At 38.2% G+C, this 21867-nt stretch overlaps 1 protein-coding gene across 4 annotated transcripts in view; it reads right to left on the minus strand.

Annotated features, from left to right (window-relative positions):
- Window positions 1–19301, minus strand: part of ypel1 (yippee-like 1) — a 47571-nt gene extending 28270 nt beyond the window's left edge. The window contains exons 1-2 of one of the 4 annotated variants that reach the window (XM_028032980.1): window positions 18697–19301; window positions 8498–8782 (exon numbers count right to left, since the gene is read on the minus strand). In XM_028032980.1, the coding sequence (XP_027888781.1) occupies window positions 8498–8614 (117 nt within the window). In that variant the 5' untranslated portion in view covers window positions 8615–8782; window positions 18697–19301. The other 3 variants (XM_028032981.1, XM_028032982.1, XM_028032979.1) reach the window with 3 other exon arrangements.
- Between the last annotated feature and the right edge of the window lie 2566 nt (window positions 19302–21867).

Consider the following 21867-nt stretch of genomic DNA (forward strand, 5'->3'; position numbering starts at 1 on the left):
TAACTGCACTACTTCAGTTATGCTTTTTTAAACTCAAACATTGTTATCCAGTTGTCTCAGGTTTTGAAAATCAGTCAAGAATTTTTAATTTTGCTGTGTAAGTCAGGCTTAATGTGAACTTTCGGCCCCCTGCTTCTCAGGATAAGCTGCTGTAATAATACAAATGTTTTCTCCTCTTTTATTGCTTTTGATTAAGATTGTTAGAAAAGTTATGTGGGCATCTACTTTTTTATTTTCCAAAATCAAGCTGGGAAAATTGAAGGCAATGTAAGCAAAAAAGCCTCAAGTAATCAAACATATGTTTGTAACGAAGTCCTCCACTGGTTTTTGTATAATTAATGAAAATGAAACGGTTGAAAACATGTTCCAGCACTTCTAGGCCATATATCAATGATGTCTGCTTTATTTAACTTAGTTTAACAAAACTTTTCCTAATATTTCTGTCACAAATGCAGCCAAATGTTTATTAATGTGTTTTAGTTATGAAGTTACTGCTTCGTGCAACAAGTTGCACAGACACTCAAAGCAGGAAGATTCAGAAATGCAAATTAATTTTTGGTTTCAAGTTGTTAAATTTATTAAAGCTGAATTTAATGCACATATTTAAGTGTGAGGAAGTTATTTTTATAGTAGTTGATCTTTTTAGCTTCATCGTGCCCTTTTGCTTGTTATTTTTTAGATTTTTTCTGCAACACACTGACAGTTTGAGACCGACAGGAGAAAGACAGACTGTCCGAGGAAGAGCTCTTCGTGAAATCCAATTATTACTAAAGTGGATAGTTTAGACTAATGAGGTCATTCGTCAACAGTCACTTTAGCCCGGTAAACAAGACAACACAGTCAATAGTTCACTCTTCACTTCACTGATTTCTTACAAGTGATCCGGATGAGCTCGCTTATCCTTTCACATCGAGGTCAGAGGTGAAATCAGGGACTCAACCTGACAGTGAATTAGACGGTGAATTAGGGCCACAGCATACAGCATAGAAAAGGAGTCAATTTCCGCCAAAAAGCTCAGAAATTTGCAAGAGGAATTTTGAGATTAATCTGAGAAATTTTCTAGAAAGAAATTTGGAAAATTTCTGAGTTTCGAAAAGCCCAAAATTTTCTACTTTAACATTTTTTTTAAAATATGGAAATTTTTTTTCTTCTGAAACTCAAATTACAAAAGTTTGACTTTTGATGCTCAGAACATTTTTAAAAAGTAGAAATTTTTCAACTTGACACTCAAAACTTTCCACTTCTTTTTTTCACAGAACATTTTTGAGATTGATCTCAAAACTTTGTTGGCAGAAATTTACTTTATATTTGTTATAAATCTGCAGAAAATTTAAGCAGTGCCATTTGAGATACTACTCAAAAATCTGACATCCATTTTTCTTTTGTTAGTTTGAATTTACTGGTGTATAATGGAAAGAAAAACCTTCTGTATTGTGCAACAGCTACGCAGAGTCATGGGTTACTATGGTGATTCCCGCCTTTTCTGGTGTTCGTGGGCGTACGTGGAGAAAGGGGGAGCCGTAACAACGGTTTTATTTTTTATTAATAAAGGACATGTAACAGATTAAAGTTAAAATGGCTGTGAAATACATGTCAGTTGTGCAGACCAGTTTGCCGTCTAGTTGCAAAGGCAGCATTCCAATCCAGTTTATTTACTAGTTTTAACCACACCAGTGCCACTGGTGTTACTGGTTTCCTAGCATTCCTGCTAAGGTGATGAACCATGACAAATAACGCGGTGCTACTGTAAGAAACTGGAAAGACACAACTAACATGTTCTTATAGTTCAGATTCTTATAGTTCAAAAGTGTATATAAATATATGTAAATATATATATATATATATATATATATATATATATATATATATATATATATATATATATATATTGTTTTCTATATACAAGTACATAAAAAACAAAACTGAGCATAAAATACTGTGTAATACGGGCAAAATTACAACATAAAACACAGTGCAGTTGTCAAAAATAGCACACTGCGGTGCGAGGAATGGGCAACTGAGTACGATTTTTTAAAAAATGTAATTAAATTAAAAACAACACGTGGAGTTTTTTTCCTTTAGAGTCTCAAACAGCTAAACTTCCTTTGGCAGATGACATGAAGAGGAAACTAAACAAAATAATCACAACTGCCGCATTTTACTCTAACATTTTTCTTTGCATGTTCTTGACTTAAACAACATTTCATATATCAGAAATGCCTTTCTTCCTTTTCGAAGCCCAGTCTTTAACTGTTAAGTACAGCTACATAATTTAGTTGAGATTTGCTGCAGCAACAATTTAATTTACCCTGAGGGGATCCAATAAATCTGTCCCTGCATAAAGCACCCTGCTGCAGCCCTGCCTCGGCTTATAGAGCAACAATAAATCCACGTACATCTGAACCTGGACAGGTTAATTGAGGCATTGATAAACATGGATGGTCTCTTGCTTTGGGCCAAACACACATCACATTTATGACAAACAACAGACTTTAGAGATTAAGGGTGCATTCACACCAGCCTTGTTTAAAAAGAGATTTTTTAACTCAGTGAGATTCTGTTCCTGGTTCAGTAAAGGTTACAAACAATCAAACTCTAGTTTGTGTTGAAAATCTGGTTTGTTTGGGGAGTGAATGTGTGAACATGCAATCGAACGTAGAGCAAAAAGTGAACAGTAGCTGCATTTACATTACAAATCTATGCAAAACTTTGTTGATATTCTGCTAATTTCGAAACCCCACCGCAATTTCGCAATTGCGGTATTTCTATTAAATAAGAAAAACAATTAAAGTCACGAGATAATAAGTTTGTTCATGTGCTAAGTCATTGAAAAAAACATGCAGCGCCATCATCCTACAATCACTTCCTGTTCGTCTTCTTCGTCTTTTCCGCCAGTAGTAACATCCTGCTGTTGATCACATTTCGACACAGCTGAAAAACCATCACTTCCTAGCTCAAAACATGACGAATGTTTTTCAAAATTGCCATGTTTCCATTAAGCTAATTTATTTTTGGAATTCCAATTTGCGCAATTATTATTCAGCTTCTGATCCAGCTAAAAATCTGGGACTGTTTGGTTGAAATGAACGCTGGTGCGGTCCGAATGCATACAGGTAAAAGCCAGTAAATTAGAATATTTTGAAAAACTTGATTTATTTCAGTAATTACATTCAAAAGGTGTAACTTGTACATCATATTTATTCATTGCACACAGACTGATGCATTCAAATGTTTATTTCATTTAATTTTGATGATTTGAAGTGGCAACAAATGAAAATCCAAAATTCCGTGTGTCACAAAATTAGAATATTGTGTAAGGGTTAAATTTTGAAGACACCTGGTGCCACAAACTAATCAGCTGATTAACTCAAAACACCTGCAAAGGGCTTTAAATGGTCTCTCAGTCCAGTTCTGAAGCCTACACAAACATGGGGAAGACTTCAGATTTGACAGCTGTCCAAAAGGCGACCATCGACACATTGCACAAGGAGGGAAAGACACAAAAGGTTATTGCTGAAGAGGCTGGCTGTTCTCAGAGCTCTGTGTCCAAACACATTAATAGAGAGGCAAAGGGAAGGAAAAACTGTGGTCAGAAAAAGTGTACAAGCGATAGGGATCACCGCGCCCTAGTCAAGATTGTGAAAAAAACCCATTCAAAAATGTGGGGGAGATTCACAAGGAGTGGACAGCTGCTGGAGTCAGTGCTTCAAGATCCACCACCAAGAGACGCTTGAAAGACATGGGTTTCAACTGCCGCATACCTCGTGTCAAGCCACTGTTGACCAAGAAACAGCGCGAAAAGCGTCTCACCTGGGCTAAGGAAAAAAAGAGCTGGACTGCTGCTGAGTGGTCCAAAGTCATGTTTTCTGACGAAAGCAAATTTTGCATTTCCTTTGGAAATCGAGGTCCCATAGTCTGGAGGAAGACAGGAGAGGCACAGGATCCACGTTGCCTGAAGTCTAGTGTAAAGTTTCCACCATCAGTGATGGTTTGGGGTGCCATGTCATCTGCTGGTGTCGGTCCACTCTGTTTCCTGAGATCCAGGGTCAACGCAGCCGTCTACCAGCAAGTTTTAGAGCACTTCATGCTTCCTGCTGCTGACCTGCTCTATGGAGATGGAGATTTCAGGTTCCAACAGGACTTGGCGCCTGCACACAGCGCAAAATCTACCTGTGCCTGGTTTACGGACCATGGCATTTCTGTTCTAAATTGGCCAGCCAACTCCCCTGACCTTAGCCCCATAGAAAATCTGTGGGGTATTGTGAAAAGGAAGATGCAGAATGCCAGACCCAAAAACGCAGAAGAGTTGAAGGCCACTATCAGAGCAACCTGGGCTCTGATAACACCTGAGCAGTGCCAGAAACTCATCGACTCCATGCCACGCCGCATTAATGCAGTAATTGAGGCAAAAGGAGCTCCAACCAAGTATTGAGTATTGTACATGCTCATATTTTTCATTTTCATACTTTTCAGTTGGCCAACATTTCTAAATAATCCCTTTTTTGTATTAGCCTTAAGTAATATTCTAATTTTGTGACACACGGAATTTTGGATTTTCATGTGTTGCCACTTCAAATCATTAAAATTAAATGAAATAAACATTTGAATGCATCAGTCTGTGTGCAATGAATACATATGATGTACAAGTTACACCTTTTGAATGCAATTACTGAAATAAATCAAGTTTTTCAAAATATTCTAATTTACTGGCTTTTACCTGTATGTCAACGCCAATTGGACCGGAGACCGCTCCAACAGACACTCCACCAGAGTTCCGCTCGTTACCTAGCAACCCCAAAGGAGCTCCAGTACGTCAGCTGGTTTTACTGCTGTACAATGGCTGCTAGAAAAGACAAGGTTGTATAATCAAAACAGATTATATCTGTATCTGTATCTGTTTGCGCATCTGCAAACGGCTAATTTTTCTGGAAAATGAGCCGTTTCGAGTCTACCAGACAACCAGGTGTAAAAATGCCCTAAAACAACAACAATGGGTTCTAAACTTAGAGAGATTAGACCTCTGATCCTGCTGGAAAGTGAGACACCGTTGGGTTTTGGATCCATTTTCCTGCCAGCATCAACAATGTCTCTGAGTTCCAGCAGGGAAATGGATTCTGACACGGAGACGGCGAGCGCGCAGATTGATCATCGTTGTCTTTTGAATAATCAGCTTAGAGCGTGGTGAGAGAGCAGCACTGGGGGTAGCGTGCTGTCAAGTTCCTATAATAACACAAAGGTCAGTGCTGCAGCTCCGTCTCAATCTGATCACCTAGAAACTTTACTCACTTTCCCTCCCCAGCTGCAGATTCTACCATCAACATCGACTAAAGCTTTTTTGGGTTTGCAGCTCCAAATGTCAGTGAGAGACCATCATTGTTTGGCCAATGGGAAATTCAATAATTCAAACGTCTTTAATAAACCGGGACACAGCAAAGGAAATTCAAAGACGCACCAACATTTGTGGTTCTCACCAGGCTGATTGATGACTGGGCCTGACGGGGCAATTTCTGCTTGGGGAACGCTCTGCATCTTCAGCATCCTGCTGCCGTGTGACCTGAATGTTCAATTTGTTGGGTTTGTTTTTTCTCTTAGCTAGAACTGATCACCAATACAGAGGGAGCCATTAACGATTGGGAATGGAAATTAATTGGCTATTTGAGGGTTTATTTTCTTCCCAGGAGTAATGTTTCATGAAAGGCCTGCAGAAACCTTTAAGTGGTGACAATTAGGGGCTGAAACAATTTGTGATTAATTGAAACAATTGGCAACTAATTTAGTAATTGATCAGTCGCTAAAGCCAGAGAGAAACATCAGGGCTGAAATTCCCTCCATCCAGGACTTGTACAAGTCTAACTAGGGTAGGGCTGAAAAGATTAATTGAATTATTCACAATTAATTCAATTAATGACGATTAATCGATTAGTTAAATAATCAACCAATTTAGTGATCAATTAATTGTTTACTGGAATTTACAGACTCGCAAAAAGGCTCTTTGTTGAAAGAACAATCAGTAATTAAGCCAAAACTGTGCAAAAAAATTATTTTTTCACTTAGCATAAAAAAATATATACTTTTATTAATAAGTATGTTCAACCCAGAACAGCTCTAGTGGCAGTTTTAGCTTCACCTGACTCAAATTCGGTAAATAAACCTTCTGTTAAGCACTTTCTGCTATCCAAACAATCGGTAAATCTAAAAGAACAATAAGACTGTACATGTTAGCTTCTGCTGACGGTTCTGACTGTGCGGGTTTGGACCATATTAACGCATACTTGATGTTTAAACTAGCAGAATAGGAAGTTATGTGTGTGTTTAGTGGGGGTATCAAATATTTGTAGACTTTAGCTATTTTAGCTGTGCACACCAACTCTTGGAAATATTGTCAGTCTGGCTTCTTCTGCACTGCAAACCACAAAATCTTACCAAGTATTTTAGTCTAGTTTCTAGTGCAAATATCTTAATACACTTGAATTAAGACAAAACTAACTTAGAGTAACTTTTCAACAAGATACAGGAGCTTGATTTAAGTCAATAATTCCTTGATATTGATCAAAAGAAAAGTATTTATTCCACTGGCAAATGATTTCACTTAAAACAAGACATTTTTCCCTTAAGTTAAATAATCTGGCAATGGAATAAGTACTTTTGTAAATCAATATAAATAAATTATTGACTTACAACAAGCTTGTATAGCTTTGCTGAAATGTTACTTGTAAGTTAGTTTCGTCTTATTTCAAGGACAGTTTGTGTTTTTGCAGTGCGGTGCAGAATTGTCTCGCATCTAAAAGTCGGATAAAATTTCACACGATTGTTCAGACAGCAGAAACTCTGAAAACAATCTGATACGCATCCAAACTAGTTCCACATACTGTATTTAAGTGACTAAAATTGGAATATTTTTTGGGAAAAAGCTCTGATGGAAAAAGTTGAATATGGTTTGCATTTAGGCTAAATAAATAAATCAGAGCTACATTATGAAGACAATGACAGGGCCTGACACGTCGTGAAGCAACGGCCCTCATCAGTTTGACTCGCCTACTGGACTCGACTTGCTCAGGTTCATTCATCGGTCCTCACATCACCACATGTTTTAAATTTTAGCGCAAATAAAAACAGCTTAGTTGTGTCACAGTAACCTACATCTCCCAAATCTGCTACATCACACTTTCTGCTGTTATGTTTAGCCCGAAGGGAAGCGCCACCACAAACAGTTGACGAGTATTTGAAGAGCGTCACATGGATGTATTGTTTTTATTCCCCAGCTGAGCGACCCGAAGGGACCAAATGTGTCTGTGGTGAGAAGCAACAGACAGCTGCAAATTCCCTCAAGCTATTTTCCGTCAGTATAAACGTTGATAGAGCAGTGGAAGACTTGCGAGGTTCTTTTCGGGTGCTGCATTCACACCAGCTCTGTTTAGTCCACTTTAAGCAAACTCGTTCGTTTGTCTAGAAAGTTTGGTTCAGTCATTGAATTCACAATCACCTACAAACTTCGACTTCGGTTTGATTGGAATGAACACTGGTGCCAGAGACCGCGCCAAAAGCAGGAGGCGGACTACAGCGCAATGCATTCTGGGTAAATCCAACCAAAGAAATGTGCCCGTCTAATGCCAGCGGCAGAAATGGAAATTTTATCAAGAAAAAAGAGAAATCCTACAACTGCTTAAATCTGACGCCACTCCAGTTTTGTTTACATTTTTTTTTTACCCCTCCAGAGGGTCTTTTGTGGGCTCTAGTGTCCCTTATATGATAGTAGGCTGACAGGAAACAGGGAAGAAGAGGGGGGAAGACATGCGGCAAATGTCGTCGGGTCCGGGAGTCGAACCCACGACGGCCGCGTTGAGGACTCAAGGCCTCCAAATATGGGTCGCGCTAACCGCTACGCCACCACGGCACGCCCCATTTTTGTTTACATTTGATGAAGAAGGAAGTTGCGCTCGGTTTCTTAATCAGCTGAAAATGTAAGAAATGCTGCAACTTTGGTCTCCAATAGAACAGAGTGGCAGATGTGAAGATACCCTTAAAGGGTGAAAAATTAATCTTTTAGCAAATTTTTTACCTCTAAAAATAACCAAAGCACTTAAAAAAAAACACCCAGTCATTTTTGGGCAAAAAGTTTAATGTTTTTTTGTGTCTGTAAATTGAACCATTTCAAAAACCTTCCACAATGTGACATCACAAACCAGCACCTTGCAATGGCTGCTGGACATAAGAAGGTCGTAAATTTGCGTAAATGTTTGCAGCCATTTTCAGATGCGAGTGGAAACGTTGAGTTGGGAGGCGTGGCCAGCAGCAGCTTATTTGGATTTAAAGTGACAGGATCCCTAAAACAGCTCAGAATAGGCAGATCTCACTATGTAGGAATGATATTATGCAAAAAAAATTATAAATTTTGTATATCCCGTAACTATTCGGGATATACAAAATTCCTGTTTAAGGAAGCGCAACAAGTCACCTTTAAGTGGGCTGTCAATGAAGACGAACGGAGCAGGGTTACCTTGGAGATGAGCTCGTCGTGGTTGGCCAGGTGCGCTCGGCAGTGGATGCAGCTGTATGTGCGGTGGCAGGATGGCAGGTAGGCCTGGAAGGTCTTTGACTTGGTCATCTTCACCATGTCAGTGGGGCAGGGCTCCTCGCTGGTGTCAGGGCTGGCACTGGAAGAGTTGCAGCTCTGCTGGACTTGCTGACAGAAGAAACACTGGAAGATGCAAGCAAAAGCCGTCGTTGTTGTGGAGTGGGTGTGTGGGACGCTCCACACAGACACCACAGGAGAAAATCGAGCCTGCGGAGGAGAAGCCACAGAGGTGAAGCGGTTAGTGGCGCGGTCTGCATCGGCTATTTTTAGCAAACATGATCCTGATTATATTTCCAGTACGAACACGGCTCATTAGCTGGAGCAATCATTTGATTACAATCGTCTATTACATGATTACAATCGTGGGTTGTGCACAACGAATGTGTGGCAAAGTAACAAAATATTCCAACAATCAAAACGTCTCGTAATATGATTCACTTGGTTGCAAACTCACTTATTTGCAATTTGTGAGTGTTTCGTCCCAACGGACGGATAGTTGCAGGACAAACAAGTTTTGAGATGGTTGCTTCAAAGGTGAAGAATAAAAGTGAGCGTGCATCAAGTGTTGACATTAATCCCTCAGACGTTAAACAGTCGACTGGGAATGATTTGAAATATAACAATAATAGACTTTAACAACAACAAATGTTACTGGCGGATAAATTTTCCCAGAAGTTATTGCGATAAACGATAATATTGTTGTTTTGAGAACATTTTCTAGTAATACAACGGCAATAACACAAGAACACATTCTTAAAGATCAATAAACTTTAAATACTAATGAATATTTAACACTGGGGCTGGAAGACATTTTAAATATCCAAGATATATAAACAACAGAAACAACAAATAAAATGAATTATGAAATCTCTGTAAACAAAACTGTCCTCCAATAAAGGGAGATAATTGAGTGGAAGAAAAAAGTGTATTCATTTGAGGTGGAAGTCAAATTTTTTTAGTTGTAGGGTTTGCATTTAATTAGTCAATAGTGATTTAGATGAAAGATATATATGGACAAAACACGCAACATTTTCAATTCAAAAACTGTTTTTGTTGATAGATTATTGAATAAATAAACACACGAGGTTGTTTTAAATCTGTTTTTTAGATTGTTCAACCATCACAGTTCAGCTTTCCAGTGTTTCAGGAACTTCTGATCAGTCATGGAGCTTCTTTAGAAATGTGGACGCTAACATTAGCGTTAGCGTCTGTGCTGCTGCTACATGTTTTGCATTCAGATGCTAATTCAGGTTTGAATAGCTTCACTGATAAGCTAACTTCTTTCAGCGCAACTTGAACATAACAATAATCTTTTCTAGCATCCAATCAGATCGATTTAGAAGCAGAAATTAACCTCAAATGGATGAAAAGAAGCAACTTTGTTTTTTGGGGATGTAGCTTGTGCGTCGGATTTACTGAGGTACCAGAAACAGAGGGCCGGATCAAAGGTTCCGGCCGTCAAAAAAATTTAATTGCATAAAGAATACTAATGACGTAATGAGTAATTAATAAATTAATGAAATATGAAACTTAATGAATATTTTAGGAGGAATTCAGAAGAAATGCGCCGTTGATTTGCTGAGTCGTGTTATCTGCTGGTGTCTTCTCTTTGATGACAAGATTTATGGAGAAGCTGATTTCATTTTCCAGCAGAACTTGGCAGCTGTTCACTAAAAAGTACCGATAGCTGCTTTAATGACTATAAAAATCACTGTGGCAGACTCAAATATATGTGACGGCTACATACAAGTTTTACTTTTTGAACTAAGTAAGTCTTTTAATACTCCAAAATTGCACACATGTGCAGCTCTACTTTAAAAGCATATAAAAAAAACTTCTTTAACAAGGAACTTTTGTTCTATTTTTAGGTCTGCAGAAACAATTGCACACCAGATGACGCTTTAAACAGGACAGACCAGAATAGTGGACGCATGCAGTTGTTAACAGAAAAATCTCTGCAGGTGTTCAACAGCAGCAAATATTCACACAAAATGAAAATCTGCTCCTACTGTGCTGCGGCACAAATCAAAGATGACATTAATGCCTTTTAAAAAAAGCATCAGTCCTCGCCAACTGATACCGAAAAGGTTTGTTCCTTTTCACCCTCTGGTCTGCTGCCTTTTATCAGCCTCTCATTCATCTTGTCAATGCAATTCTCTTTATTAATTGCTCTGAATGTGTCAGTGGTTTTACAGCCAGCATCTGCTAAAAGGATCATCTGTCAAAGAAAATACTTGTTTGTGTGAGCATTGTTGTCTGTGTGCAGGGAAACCGCGGCTGGTCCGGTTCTGTTACTGCAGGCTGAGCTTCAAGCTTCCAAAGAAAAGAGATTTGAAAATATTTTTTCAACGTTCAACAATTTGCATTTCAAACAGCGCAGGAAGTTCAATCATGCAACGGTGCATTACGGCCATTGGAGAAAAAAGAAAAAGTAGAAATTGTTCAGTTTGAAAAGTTTAAGAAAATTACTAAGGAGGAAAAAAGTTTCTGAATTTCAAACGACAAAAATTCTCAATATTTGAAACTCTGAAACTTCTTAAATGTTTTAAAATTTCTTGTACGATGAAATCTTGTTGCACTCCAACTGCAATGCGATATTTTCATTGCTACTTTAGAGAAACATGAAAACAATAAATTCTGTGCAACCTGTACCGGGAAGTTGGTTTTTTGCCATTAGCACATTTGGCAGCAAGTACAAGAGTTTGATTGACAGCAGTAAGACCCGCCTCCTGTCTGATTGGTTGTTTTTGTGCATTTGTTTAGGAGGCAATAGTAGCTTTTGAGATCTCATAAATTTTCTAAAAAGGAAAAAAAAAAGGAAATTTATGAGTTTCAAATGTGAAAAAATTGACAGTTGAAACTCAGAAATGTTTTTTGGAGGAGATGGATCTTTTCACAGATTATCTGTCTTGTTACAAACTGTCATGACATGGTGACAGTTTTAAGACAAATGTGTAAAAATGATGCCTCTTTTATAAAAGCTTCGCACTGCACTTTTAAACATACATACTTATTTATTTTTTGCACAAGAAACACAATCTCCAGCTCCTTTTTTGCAAAGTAAAAGGATGTCAAGAGTTCACTTTCACACTTATTGTGTGTAAATGTCAGGGGCTGCACAAAGTGGAAAGGAAAACAATAACGATGCATTTAAAACATACTTCAGCGGCTCTGGAAGTTTCCAAACGAGCTGCGACAGGAAGAGAAGCGTCGAGACAGACGCCGGCAGCCAGACGACAAAAACAAAAAAAAAAGAAAAAAGAAAAGTTCTCTTCCGCAGCCCAACAGGAAGCGGGTCGTGTTGGGCGGCTCTGCAAACACGCGTTGAGACGACAACATAAACACAGCGCTGGCCTCCCAGACGAGCCGTATTTACATACACCGCGCATAATCTGCACAGGTGCTGGAGGCATAATCCCTGCATGAAAAGGGCCAAATCCCCTCTGTGAATTAGCCCAGTTTAAACCCGCTGCCACGTGCACGGCGAGAGGCAACCACACACACACACACACACTCACACACTCGCAGAGAGCTTTATAAATGTCACACCTCAGCATCATCAACATCACTAAATGAGCTTTGTGCAGAAAGGAAAGGTTGTCCACTGCACACGCGAACAATAGCAGGTTGTTTTTCCCTCAACGTGACGCAAACGCTCAAATATTTATTCAATTATACCAGCAGAGAGTTAAATACCGGCCGCAGAGCAGAAATTGCATTCCTGCGTTTGTTTTGGCTTCTTCCCCAACAACAAACACTTTTAACATCCAACGAGGCGCCAAGAGGCCTTTTACTGGACGATAAATGGTCCCAGAAGTTATTGCGATAAACGATAATATTGTTGTTTTGAAGTAACATAACAGTAATTACAGCATAGTAACACATCATCAAAGATGGATAGCCTTAAAGTTTTAATGGAAATTTAACGCCGTAAATATATAAACTAAATAAACAAACAACAGAAACAACAAATAAAGTGAGTTATGAAGTCTCTATAAATGAAATTATCCCTGAATAAAAGGGCGAGGCGAGACCAAAACACCAAACTGAAGACAACAGGCCAAGTTTTTAAAAGTTGTGTTTTTAATTACTTCATACTGTTAAAAGTCCTTTTAATGAGGAGCTAGAGGAAGTACAAGAATATTTTCTCCAGTTCTGCCCCTCCCCCACCTGTTCCTGCATCTACATGTTGGAAAACTCAGAGACTTTTCCCTCGTTTACAACAAAAACACCAAAGGTCACATATAGGGATGCACCGATTGCACTTTTCTGACCGATCTTTAAAAAGCCTGAATGCCGATTGCGATTTCTATGTCTGAAAAGTTTATGTCCGTTGAGTATTACGAAATGCAGATGTGACCTGGTGGGGAGTAAAATGGGACAGTGGAAGATTTTCAGACCTTTGCGGAGAAAGGAAAGATCGATCTCCAAAATGAAGGATGTGGGTCCGATTTGTTGGTGCACCTCTAGTTGGGTGACCGATTTCCATTTGCCGATTTCATGGTTTTGATTCCAAGTTAGAGTTTCCTCCTTAAAGCTGCAGCATTTAACTTTCATAAAAACATTTCATATATTTGGTTGACCGTCACCATATAACAACAGTTTAATATGAGACAGATAACCTGTGAAAAGATCGATTTCCTCCCTGAGCTGAAGAAATGCATCGCTCCCGACCAAAACCAACAAATCAGAGCCAGGAGGCGGGTCTTAGCGCTGTCAATCAACTTGATGTATTCGCTGCTAAATGTGCTAAAGTTGAAGAAACAACTTATAGTTACAGGAGAACCGTTTATTTGTCGTCATCGGTTGCTATGCTAACTAGCCTTAGCATTCACGACACGCTAATGATGCTCTGATCTGATACGGATTTCAGGATTTAGATGATAAAACAAATGATTAAGGTCTCTTCCACATAGGGAATAATTTTCAACAGGACTGTCCCTCTTTGTTCATTAAAGTGAATGCAAACTTGTTTATGTTCGTATTTGTTTTAGCTACTAAGAAAAAAAAAGGTTTATGCACTTATAGACTAAAATTTATGAGAGTTCTTTGTTTTGATGCATTTAATGAACAAGAGGAAAAAAGTCAGATTTTTATTCATTTGATCACTGGTGGAGAAAAAAAATCGTCCGATTCCAATCTGTGGCTGATTGATCGGTGCGCCGTTAAACACAAACAACGGCAGCTTGTTTTAATTTCCTCCCTGACTTCACCGCAGCCTGACTGGCTGATCTTTCTCTCCTATTGGGTTACTTTAGTTTCTAACTGGACTCGGGTCATTTTCCAGTTTCAAGGTTTTGAAACGTTTACCATCTGATCAAAGCAGCAAACCTCAAACGTCTGGAGCAGAGACGCATTGATCAGCCGATTTCTGGCCTTTTTCCGACTTTCGCCAACATGGATTCAGTTTTTCACGGATTTCTTTTGTCCTAATTTCAATTAATAGTTTAAATGTCTTTAACAGGAGTCCGTAGAACATGAATAACAATTAAAAAATTTCTGTTTTCACATAACTTTACATCACTAGCATTAAGTTCATTTTTATCTAGAAAAGAAAAACGCTCATAAAGTCAGTTCATCATCCTGCTTTATGATGCATTTACAGGCCAAACGTTGTATGGCTTCTTAGCCAATCAGAAAGACGGAACAAATATCAGCCAATTCCGGTCTAAGCATGATCGATCAGTGCAAATAATAGGTCGTTTGTTTTCCCCGATGACAGCTTGATATGACGCACACTTTATTCAATAATACCCAATATGGACAAGTCGACAGGGTTTTGGTGACTTCTGCGCACGTAATAAGTATCTCCTCTTTATTTTTATCTTATTTTAATGATAATCTATGTTTCCCTACAACAAACAGATTAAATAAAAGACCGAATAAGCTTTTTAAAAGGTGATAAACTAGTCATTTGCTGCTCATCTTTTGTTTGAATCCACTTCCTCACCTTCTTATCAGGTCCGTTTTGTCTTTATATGGCGTTTTCTTTTGCAGAATGATTAAAAACTAAAGCTGACCAGCAGATAAGCGCTGAGAGGACTGAGGGATCCCAGCAGGATCAGCTGATTATTCGAAATGAAAACAAAGAAGCGGCGCACTGTGCGTCTCCGCGAACAGGAAGAGGTGTCCAGACAAAAGACTCGCTGTCCTCTTCTGTTAAACATGAAAAATAAATAAAACAACTCATGCATCCTTTCACCACATCTACGTGGTTTAATCTCAACATTCCGCTCGTTTCCAATCTGCTTAATTCCCTGTTTTTTCCGCCTCCAAACGTGTTTATCCCCAACAAAAGAGCTCGACGAAGCGCAACAGTGTGGCTGAGCTGCTTTCGTTGTTTTCCTTCTTCTTCTTCTTCTTGTTTTTTGTTCTGACAGTGAACCCAACGCGGCACCAGAACCGAACCTTTCCTCACAGATTCATAATGAAAACAATGTTGGATCTACTCACCACCTGAGTCAAAATCTCGGTGGGGGAAACTGCATCCAGATGGATGTTGTTGTTGTTGTTGTTGTTGTTATTTTATGCTAATGTTGATGTTTTTTCTTTTCAGGGGTAAACCGGTGATTGTCTCCGTCCAGATTCCGGTCCACGTGTGATGCGGCCAGGTGGGAACTTATTGTTGCGTCCACAAGGTGCTGACGGATCTCATTTTCCCAACACGGGCTTTTGTTGTGCCTTTTGTGTGCGTAATGGACTGGCCTGGTTACTTTGGAGAGGGGGGACGTCACCACGTGGGAGGAGAAGCGCATTCCGATTGACGACCGAATCGACCAATGGGCGGCCGCGTTGCCTTCACGGACCCGTAGGATAGAAGACAACCGTTTTGAAACTTAAAAAAACCCCCCGGTTCTTAAAGTTAGTTTTTAAAGATTTAATACTGATTTCTAGATGAGCGCAGAGGTTTGGTACAACTGTGATGACCAAATGTATTGTAAAAATATTTTCAACCAAAATTATTTGTTAATAAACCGCCGGTATTTACAGTATAAACAACAATAGAACTAAGCTAGTTAATGGAAACACGGAGAGTTATACACAGCAAACTAGTGTGAAACCCCCACAACTTTCCTTCAGGGAGCTGCTTAAACCAAGAAAAAAACTAAATAACTATTTAACCTAAAAGTAGTCTAGTCTAGCTGCTTTAATGAATGTATAAAATTATAGTAAATAAAAAACAGCTAGCTAGAGTCCTCGAGGTAGGGAAGTTTGGTTCCTAAAGCAGTATTTAATATAACAGTATAACTGCACTTAGTGTGTTAACATCTCAACAGTTGAGCAACAAAAATAATCCGATTTATATTTAGAATAATGTAATGTTTCTGCCCACTCTTAGTGAACTAGCTAACTTAGCTGGCTAGTAGCTAACTAGCTGGGAAGTTGTACACCAGTGTCGTATATAAGTTAGGAAACAGTCTTTTTTTGTAAAAAATAAATAATAATAATAATAATAATTCAGTAATTAACATTGTTTTGTTTGTGCTCAAATTCAGCAGTTTGTGACTTGAATGATCAAATTTCTCCAAAATTCCAGGTTTAGTAGCCAATTCTTCAAATCTAGTTTGAATAACTTTTAAACAGATTTTTTGAGTTGTGAAGTGGAGCCGTTTGCTCTGGGACATTTAGTACTGATCACAACTCGGTTCATTCCCGCCTCAGGGAAGTTTTGTACTGCCTTTGAGCATGAGCATGTTATACTCATGCTCTTCTGTAATTAGATAAGTTTTAGATAGATGCTTGTTCTTGCTTTGAGAGATCGGCTTGAATTGTCTTAGGGTGAAAATTTGTCAATTTATCAGACTGACAGGCTCAAACTGCGATCAGAAGCTAAATAAAAGGAGATGTTCTGCAAAACCAGGTCTTAAAATAAGGTTGCACTGATTGCAGATTTTTGGCCGATCACTGATGTTTAAACAACTTGACCAGCCAATTTACATTTTGGCCAATGCCGATTTTTTTTTTCTTTAAAGTTGCTTAAGGTTGCAACAAAATGAATTTTAAAACTTGAAACTTGTTTTTTTTTTTTTTTTTTTACTTAAACCACAAACCTCAATTAGGTTTTTTTTAGAAAGACAAAACAGTACTGAATAATTGTGCAGTGGGATGACAGATATAAATGGTTTTTCTATTTTTAAACATAAAAACCTGACGTTTGTATTCCATGGAAGCCCATTTCTGCTATTAAAGTAAAAATAAAAGCCAAACAGGAAGTCATAATGATGAGTTTCAAAGTAATAACTATGAGATTAAAAGACAAAATTTCAAGAATAAAAGTCCTAAATGTGAGTTTTTGTTATCGTAAACGAGAATAAAAGTAATAACTGTGAGTTTTACAGTTATAAATACTAATTTTAGTCATAATACCAACAATAAAAGTCACTTGTGAGTTTAGTCAAAATTTGAGTTTTAGTCCGAGTTAAAGAGACAATGTTAATTAAAAATTGTCCTGTAGCATGACGCTGCCACTACCGTGTTTCCTCAGCATCCTCAAATCTGGGTAATCTGGTCTTTGCAGAACAGCTGCGTTCATGTTGCACTTAAATTACAAATGAATTAAACAATTAACAGGACAGGACTTTGCTTAGGGGTATCAAGAGTACAGGAATACAAACGCACGCCACATTTTTCACATTTTTATTTGATTAAACCTTTTAAAAATGATAATATACCAACAAGTGGAAGTAAAATGTAATTAATTACATTATATCATGATGCAAGAGGACAAAATGTGAAATTGTTTAACTTTTGGCAGACACAATAAGTATAAACAGACAAATCTAACACATCCACAAAAACAGATTTAAAAAAAAAAAACCTCACTGGCAAATCTCCACATCCTTCCAGACTCTGAACAAAGGGAAAATATAAATATATAAATAACTCAAATGGTGTCGTTATTGCAGTGAAAATAATTTCCCGTGCGGCGTGAACGCGCCACCAGCAGTAGGCGGCAGCGTGCAGATACCAGGATGTGTAAATAAATACAAGAAGTTCCTCATCATTTCACTGCTCGGTGAAAACATGAATATGAATCTGCTTCCGGGCTAACTGGTTCTTTTGGTTAACCCCCCAAAAAGAACCAGTTTCCTGGGAATTGTATTAACCAGGAAATACAATTACTCTGGTTAATTTTTACTTAATTTGTTTAAAAAAATAAAAATAAAAAAAAGATCAGATTTTTGTTAATTCCTGCAGGAGACAGATTCAAGAAAAAACTTAAAACATTTAAAATGAAACAGAATAATTATCAAATATTTTCTAAAACGCAACATATCGTTTTATTTCAACCTCTTGGTTGTTTACTGCAGATCAGCGACATCCTACCGTGACAGTTTTAAAATATGTAAAATATTCAGAAATCAACATAAATAATAAATAAAACCTTAAATGAACCATGAACGTGACAGCCGACCTACCTCGTCCTGCGGATGACGTCGAGGACGCGCGTCAGCCAAAACAACAATTCACCAACTGCTGCTATTTATTTATTTATCGATTAATTCCCATATTTCTTTATTTATTACTTGAGCTATCTTGTATTTCGATATGTAAACGTTGTAATATCGGAGGCTAGATGTACGTAAACGCAACATTTGCTGCAGCTGCACGCCGCTGTGCGCGCGTGCGTTATGAAATCTGTGTTTTTGTCGCCGTGTGCACGTGACTTTATAATCCCCTCCACGTACTCCACCCCTCATGAAAACACACAAAAACACACACCAAAAACCTGAGATTCGCGTCTGCAGGACGCGATCTCCTGAAATGAGCCGCGCACTTGAACGCAACTCCCATCTCAAATTACAAAACGTGGCTCTTGGAAAGAAAGCGACGCTGTAACTTCACCATACAAGCTGCTCAAGGCTCAAAATGACATATAACAAAGGATAGAAATTGTTCTTCCACACTTTTGGGTTGTAAATTAGCAAAGAATTTGGAGAGTTTCACGCATCCAATCGTGCAGGATGCAGAAAGTAGCGCACAAATTTAGCAACCATATGAATATTTCAGCGCATTCCTGCGTTAATGTGACGCTAAAGCTGCAAAAGTCACATTTCAAAGCGGATTTGGTGCAAATACCGCCGCGTCCTCCAGTAGGTCACCCTGCGTTTTGCACTTACCCCAAAAGCGGCTTCGCCTTCCCCCCCTCTCCTCTCCTCAGACCAAAACAACCCGGCGGAGGACGCGCGTTTCTCGGCTCTTCACGGTTCCATGAATCCAGATCGGATCAGTTTAAAAAACAAAACCAAAAAATAAAAGCCTCCTCAAACATCCGCGCGTCCCGTCCTGAAGGGCGATCCGTGGAAATCTGCGGGAATCTTCTGTCCCGGCTGAAGAGTGGAGACCCATCCGTCAGAGAGGGATCATGTTGTTTTTGTTTTTAAAATCTCCTCTGGATACTTAAGCTGCAGAAATAAATGACGGCAAGCCGAGCGGTTCCGTCTGAGGCCTTATTTATAGCGACAATCCCGATAATCTGTGAAGCTGCGCGTTTTGGTCAAAACGCGAACAGATGCGCAGCCATGAATCCAACTATCCGGTCAGAGTCTCCGGTCTGGGTGGGGAGGCAGAGAGCGAGAGGACTGCGGAGTGAAACTTGTCTGAAAAGTGCAGAAAAAGCTGCGTTTTATTTCATCAACTGATGCTGCGTTCAAGAGCTGCGGGAGATATGAGTGACAAGAACCGCAAACAAGCTAAAAATACAACAAAAAACAAACAAACAAAAAACTGAGTACAGAACTACGGAACCACTTGACTGGAAAACGAAAATCAGGAGTAGCGAACGAGAAAACTTTGTTGTTAAAACGATATTTATATTTTATTAAAACTGAAATATGTTCTTTTAAATGAGAGGCTGTAGCGGTGAAACAGAAACCGCTGTTTTTGATGTCGTCTACAGACAACCTGATATGTCACAATCAGACAGAGGAAAACATTTTATATTTCGCTAAAACAAGAAATTTTGTTGTCATAATGAGACGAGATTTGCATTTCCTTATAACAAGAAATATTTCTATAAATAAGAAACTGTTATAACAACTTTCATAACAAAAATCTCGTTTTCTTGACAGAACTCATCTTCTTAAACGAGAAACTCAATCATCGTAGCAAGTTTTGCATCTCCTTGTTAAAATGAGAAACTTTCCCATTACAACAAGATCCTGAATTTATTTCCAAGTTCTGACAGTTTAGTGCTCCTGTACGGAATCCCACAAGTGCCAATAGTTATATCATCACCTTACTAAAGTGATAGCCTGAGTCATTTTTTGACAAGTGACTTTTTTTTTTTTTGCCCAATTCTTTTTTTGCAGCTTTACAAACACAAAACTAGTCCAGGTGGTTAGTAGACTGCAACTAAATTTAGTTTCCCTTTGGGATCAATAAAGTATTTTTTTTTCACTGAATTGAATTAAAAATCTCACCTTTAAGTTCTCAAACATACTGAAAAAACTTCACTTTTATATAAGCTGCTGGTGGCTTTTCTCTGGAGGTAATTATTGCTAAAAGAAGAAAACAAATTGAAGCACATCTGCTGCTTTTTTATAGCAGTTGGCTAATTAGATCAAGAGGGATTTCAGTTAGACTGAGCTGATTATATGAGTGTACAGAAATAAAGTTAGCTGATTAATCTGTCACCAGCAATATGGTGAAAATGGTTTTTGTTGGAGTGTTTATGGTAATTATTAGAATGACGTTCTTACTAAGAAGGTCTTATAGTAGTAATTAGGTTTTACACAGTCACGCAAATGCAATAAATAATTTGTGGTGAAAAGTAAATGGAGATATCTCACGTTAAAACCTCTAAATGGTAAAGATCACACTAGATCTAAAATTAATGTGGAATTCACCATCTATGAAGTATTTCTACAGAAAATGTTTAATAAGTGTTGGAAAATAAAACCAACTGCCAACATTTCAAACTATAAGATGATAAGTAAAGATTAATTAAGCAATTATTTGCTCCATATATCCAAATCTAAACCTTTCTTTTGAATATTTAATTAAGTACCTTACTTCTTTCTAAACTTGCTGTCGTCTATTAAGAAACATAAGCACAGCAAAATACATTAATAAAGTATTAATATTTCAGTCAGTCTTTGTTAAATTCAAAACGTTTACAAACAAACCCCGGGACGACAATTAGCGGCTTCTTTTCCAACCAAAATAACGTCTTTCGCTTTAAAAAACTGTTAGTTCCGACGCAGCGCGCGTTCCGTGAAGGCGGCAGCAGCAGCACAGTAGCCTAGTTACACAGCCGAAGCCACAAATAGCGTCCAATGAGAACGAAGCAGACCGTCCGCTCGACCAGTCAGCAGCCGAAGGGGGCGGGGAAAGTTAAACACAGCCAATCAGCGCGAGGGAAGACTGTAATTTGCGCGCGTCCGCTTGTTGTTTTTGGCAGTGCGCGCCACCACTTGTGACGCGTGCCAAATGTAAATGTAACTGTTTATGGCGCATGCGTGGCCGCATTGCAGGCACGTGGTGGAACCACAGCAAGTAAACAAACTCGGGCTAATCAATATATTTGATTGGTTTGTTTTCTCTTACGATTTAGCTTAATTGTTCTCGTATTCTTTATTTTTTAAAGCTAATTACAGCTTATTAATGACACTTAAATTTTCGGGTTTTATCGTTAGTTGAATATAAACATTTTCACTCGTTATAAATCAGAGTAACTGTAATAAATGTCAAATGTCTATAAGATTGTGAACTTATTTTGCAAATTTGAGATATGAAAAAACATGACTTCCCGCCGTGACCCACAAACATAAATGTTGAGTTTATGAATCAAATCTTATGTAATAGGTCTGGCGGTGCAGAATAAGACTGCAGAGGGATTTCAACTTGTACTACAGCGACCTCCAGAGTTCGTCAGGTTAATATCACCCTGTAAATTACATAATCCGGTGCATTCAAAGCAAATACAGGCTCCTGTACGAGGTTATTATGGTTCAATTTCCGAAAGCGGTCATATTTCAATAATTTGAGATTAAAAGCCAGAGAAAAGGTCTTGTTTGTCAGATTTTTTTTAAATAAAGGCAAATTATATACTAAATTTTTCATCTTTTCCTGAATTTTTTAATTGAATTTTTGTCTTTTTGAACAACAAAATAGGCGTGGCCAAGCTTAACTTTTAGTAAAAGGTTTTGGATTTTTGTTGTTCCTTTTACCAATAAATTAAAATTAAAAAACCTGGATGAAGTCGTGTTGAACCTTACATTTTCATACTATAATTGTATAAGTTTTGAACATCAGTTAAAATTTTACCTTTACTCATTTTTTTCTCTTAG

Source organism: Xiphophorus couchianus, chromosome 12 (assembly GCF_001444195.1).
Source record: "Xiphophorus couchianus chromosome 12, X_couchianus-1.0, whole genome shotgun sequence".
Taxonomy (NCBI): Eukaryota; Metazoa; Chordata; class Actinopteri; order Cyprinodontiformes; family Poeciliidae; genus Xiphophorus; species Xiphophorus couchianus.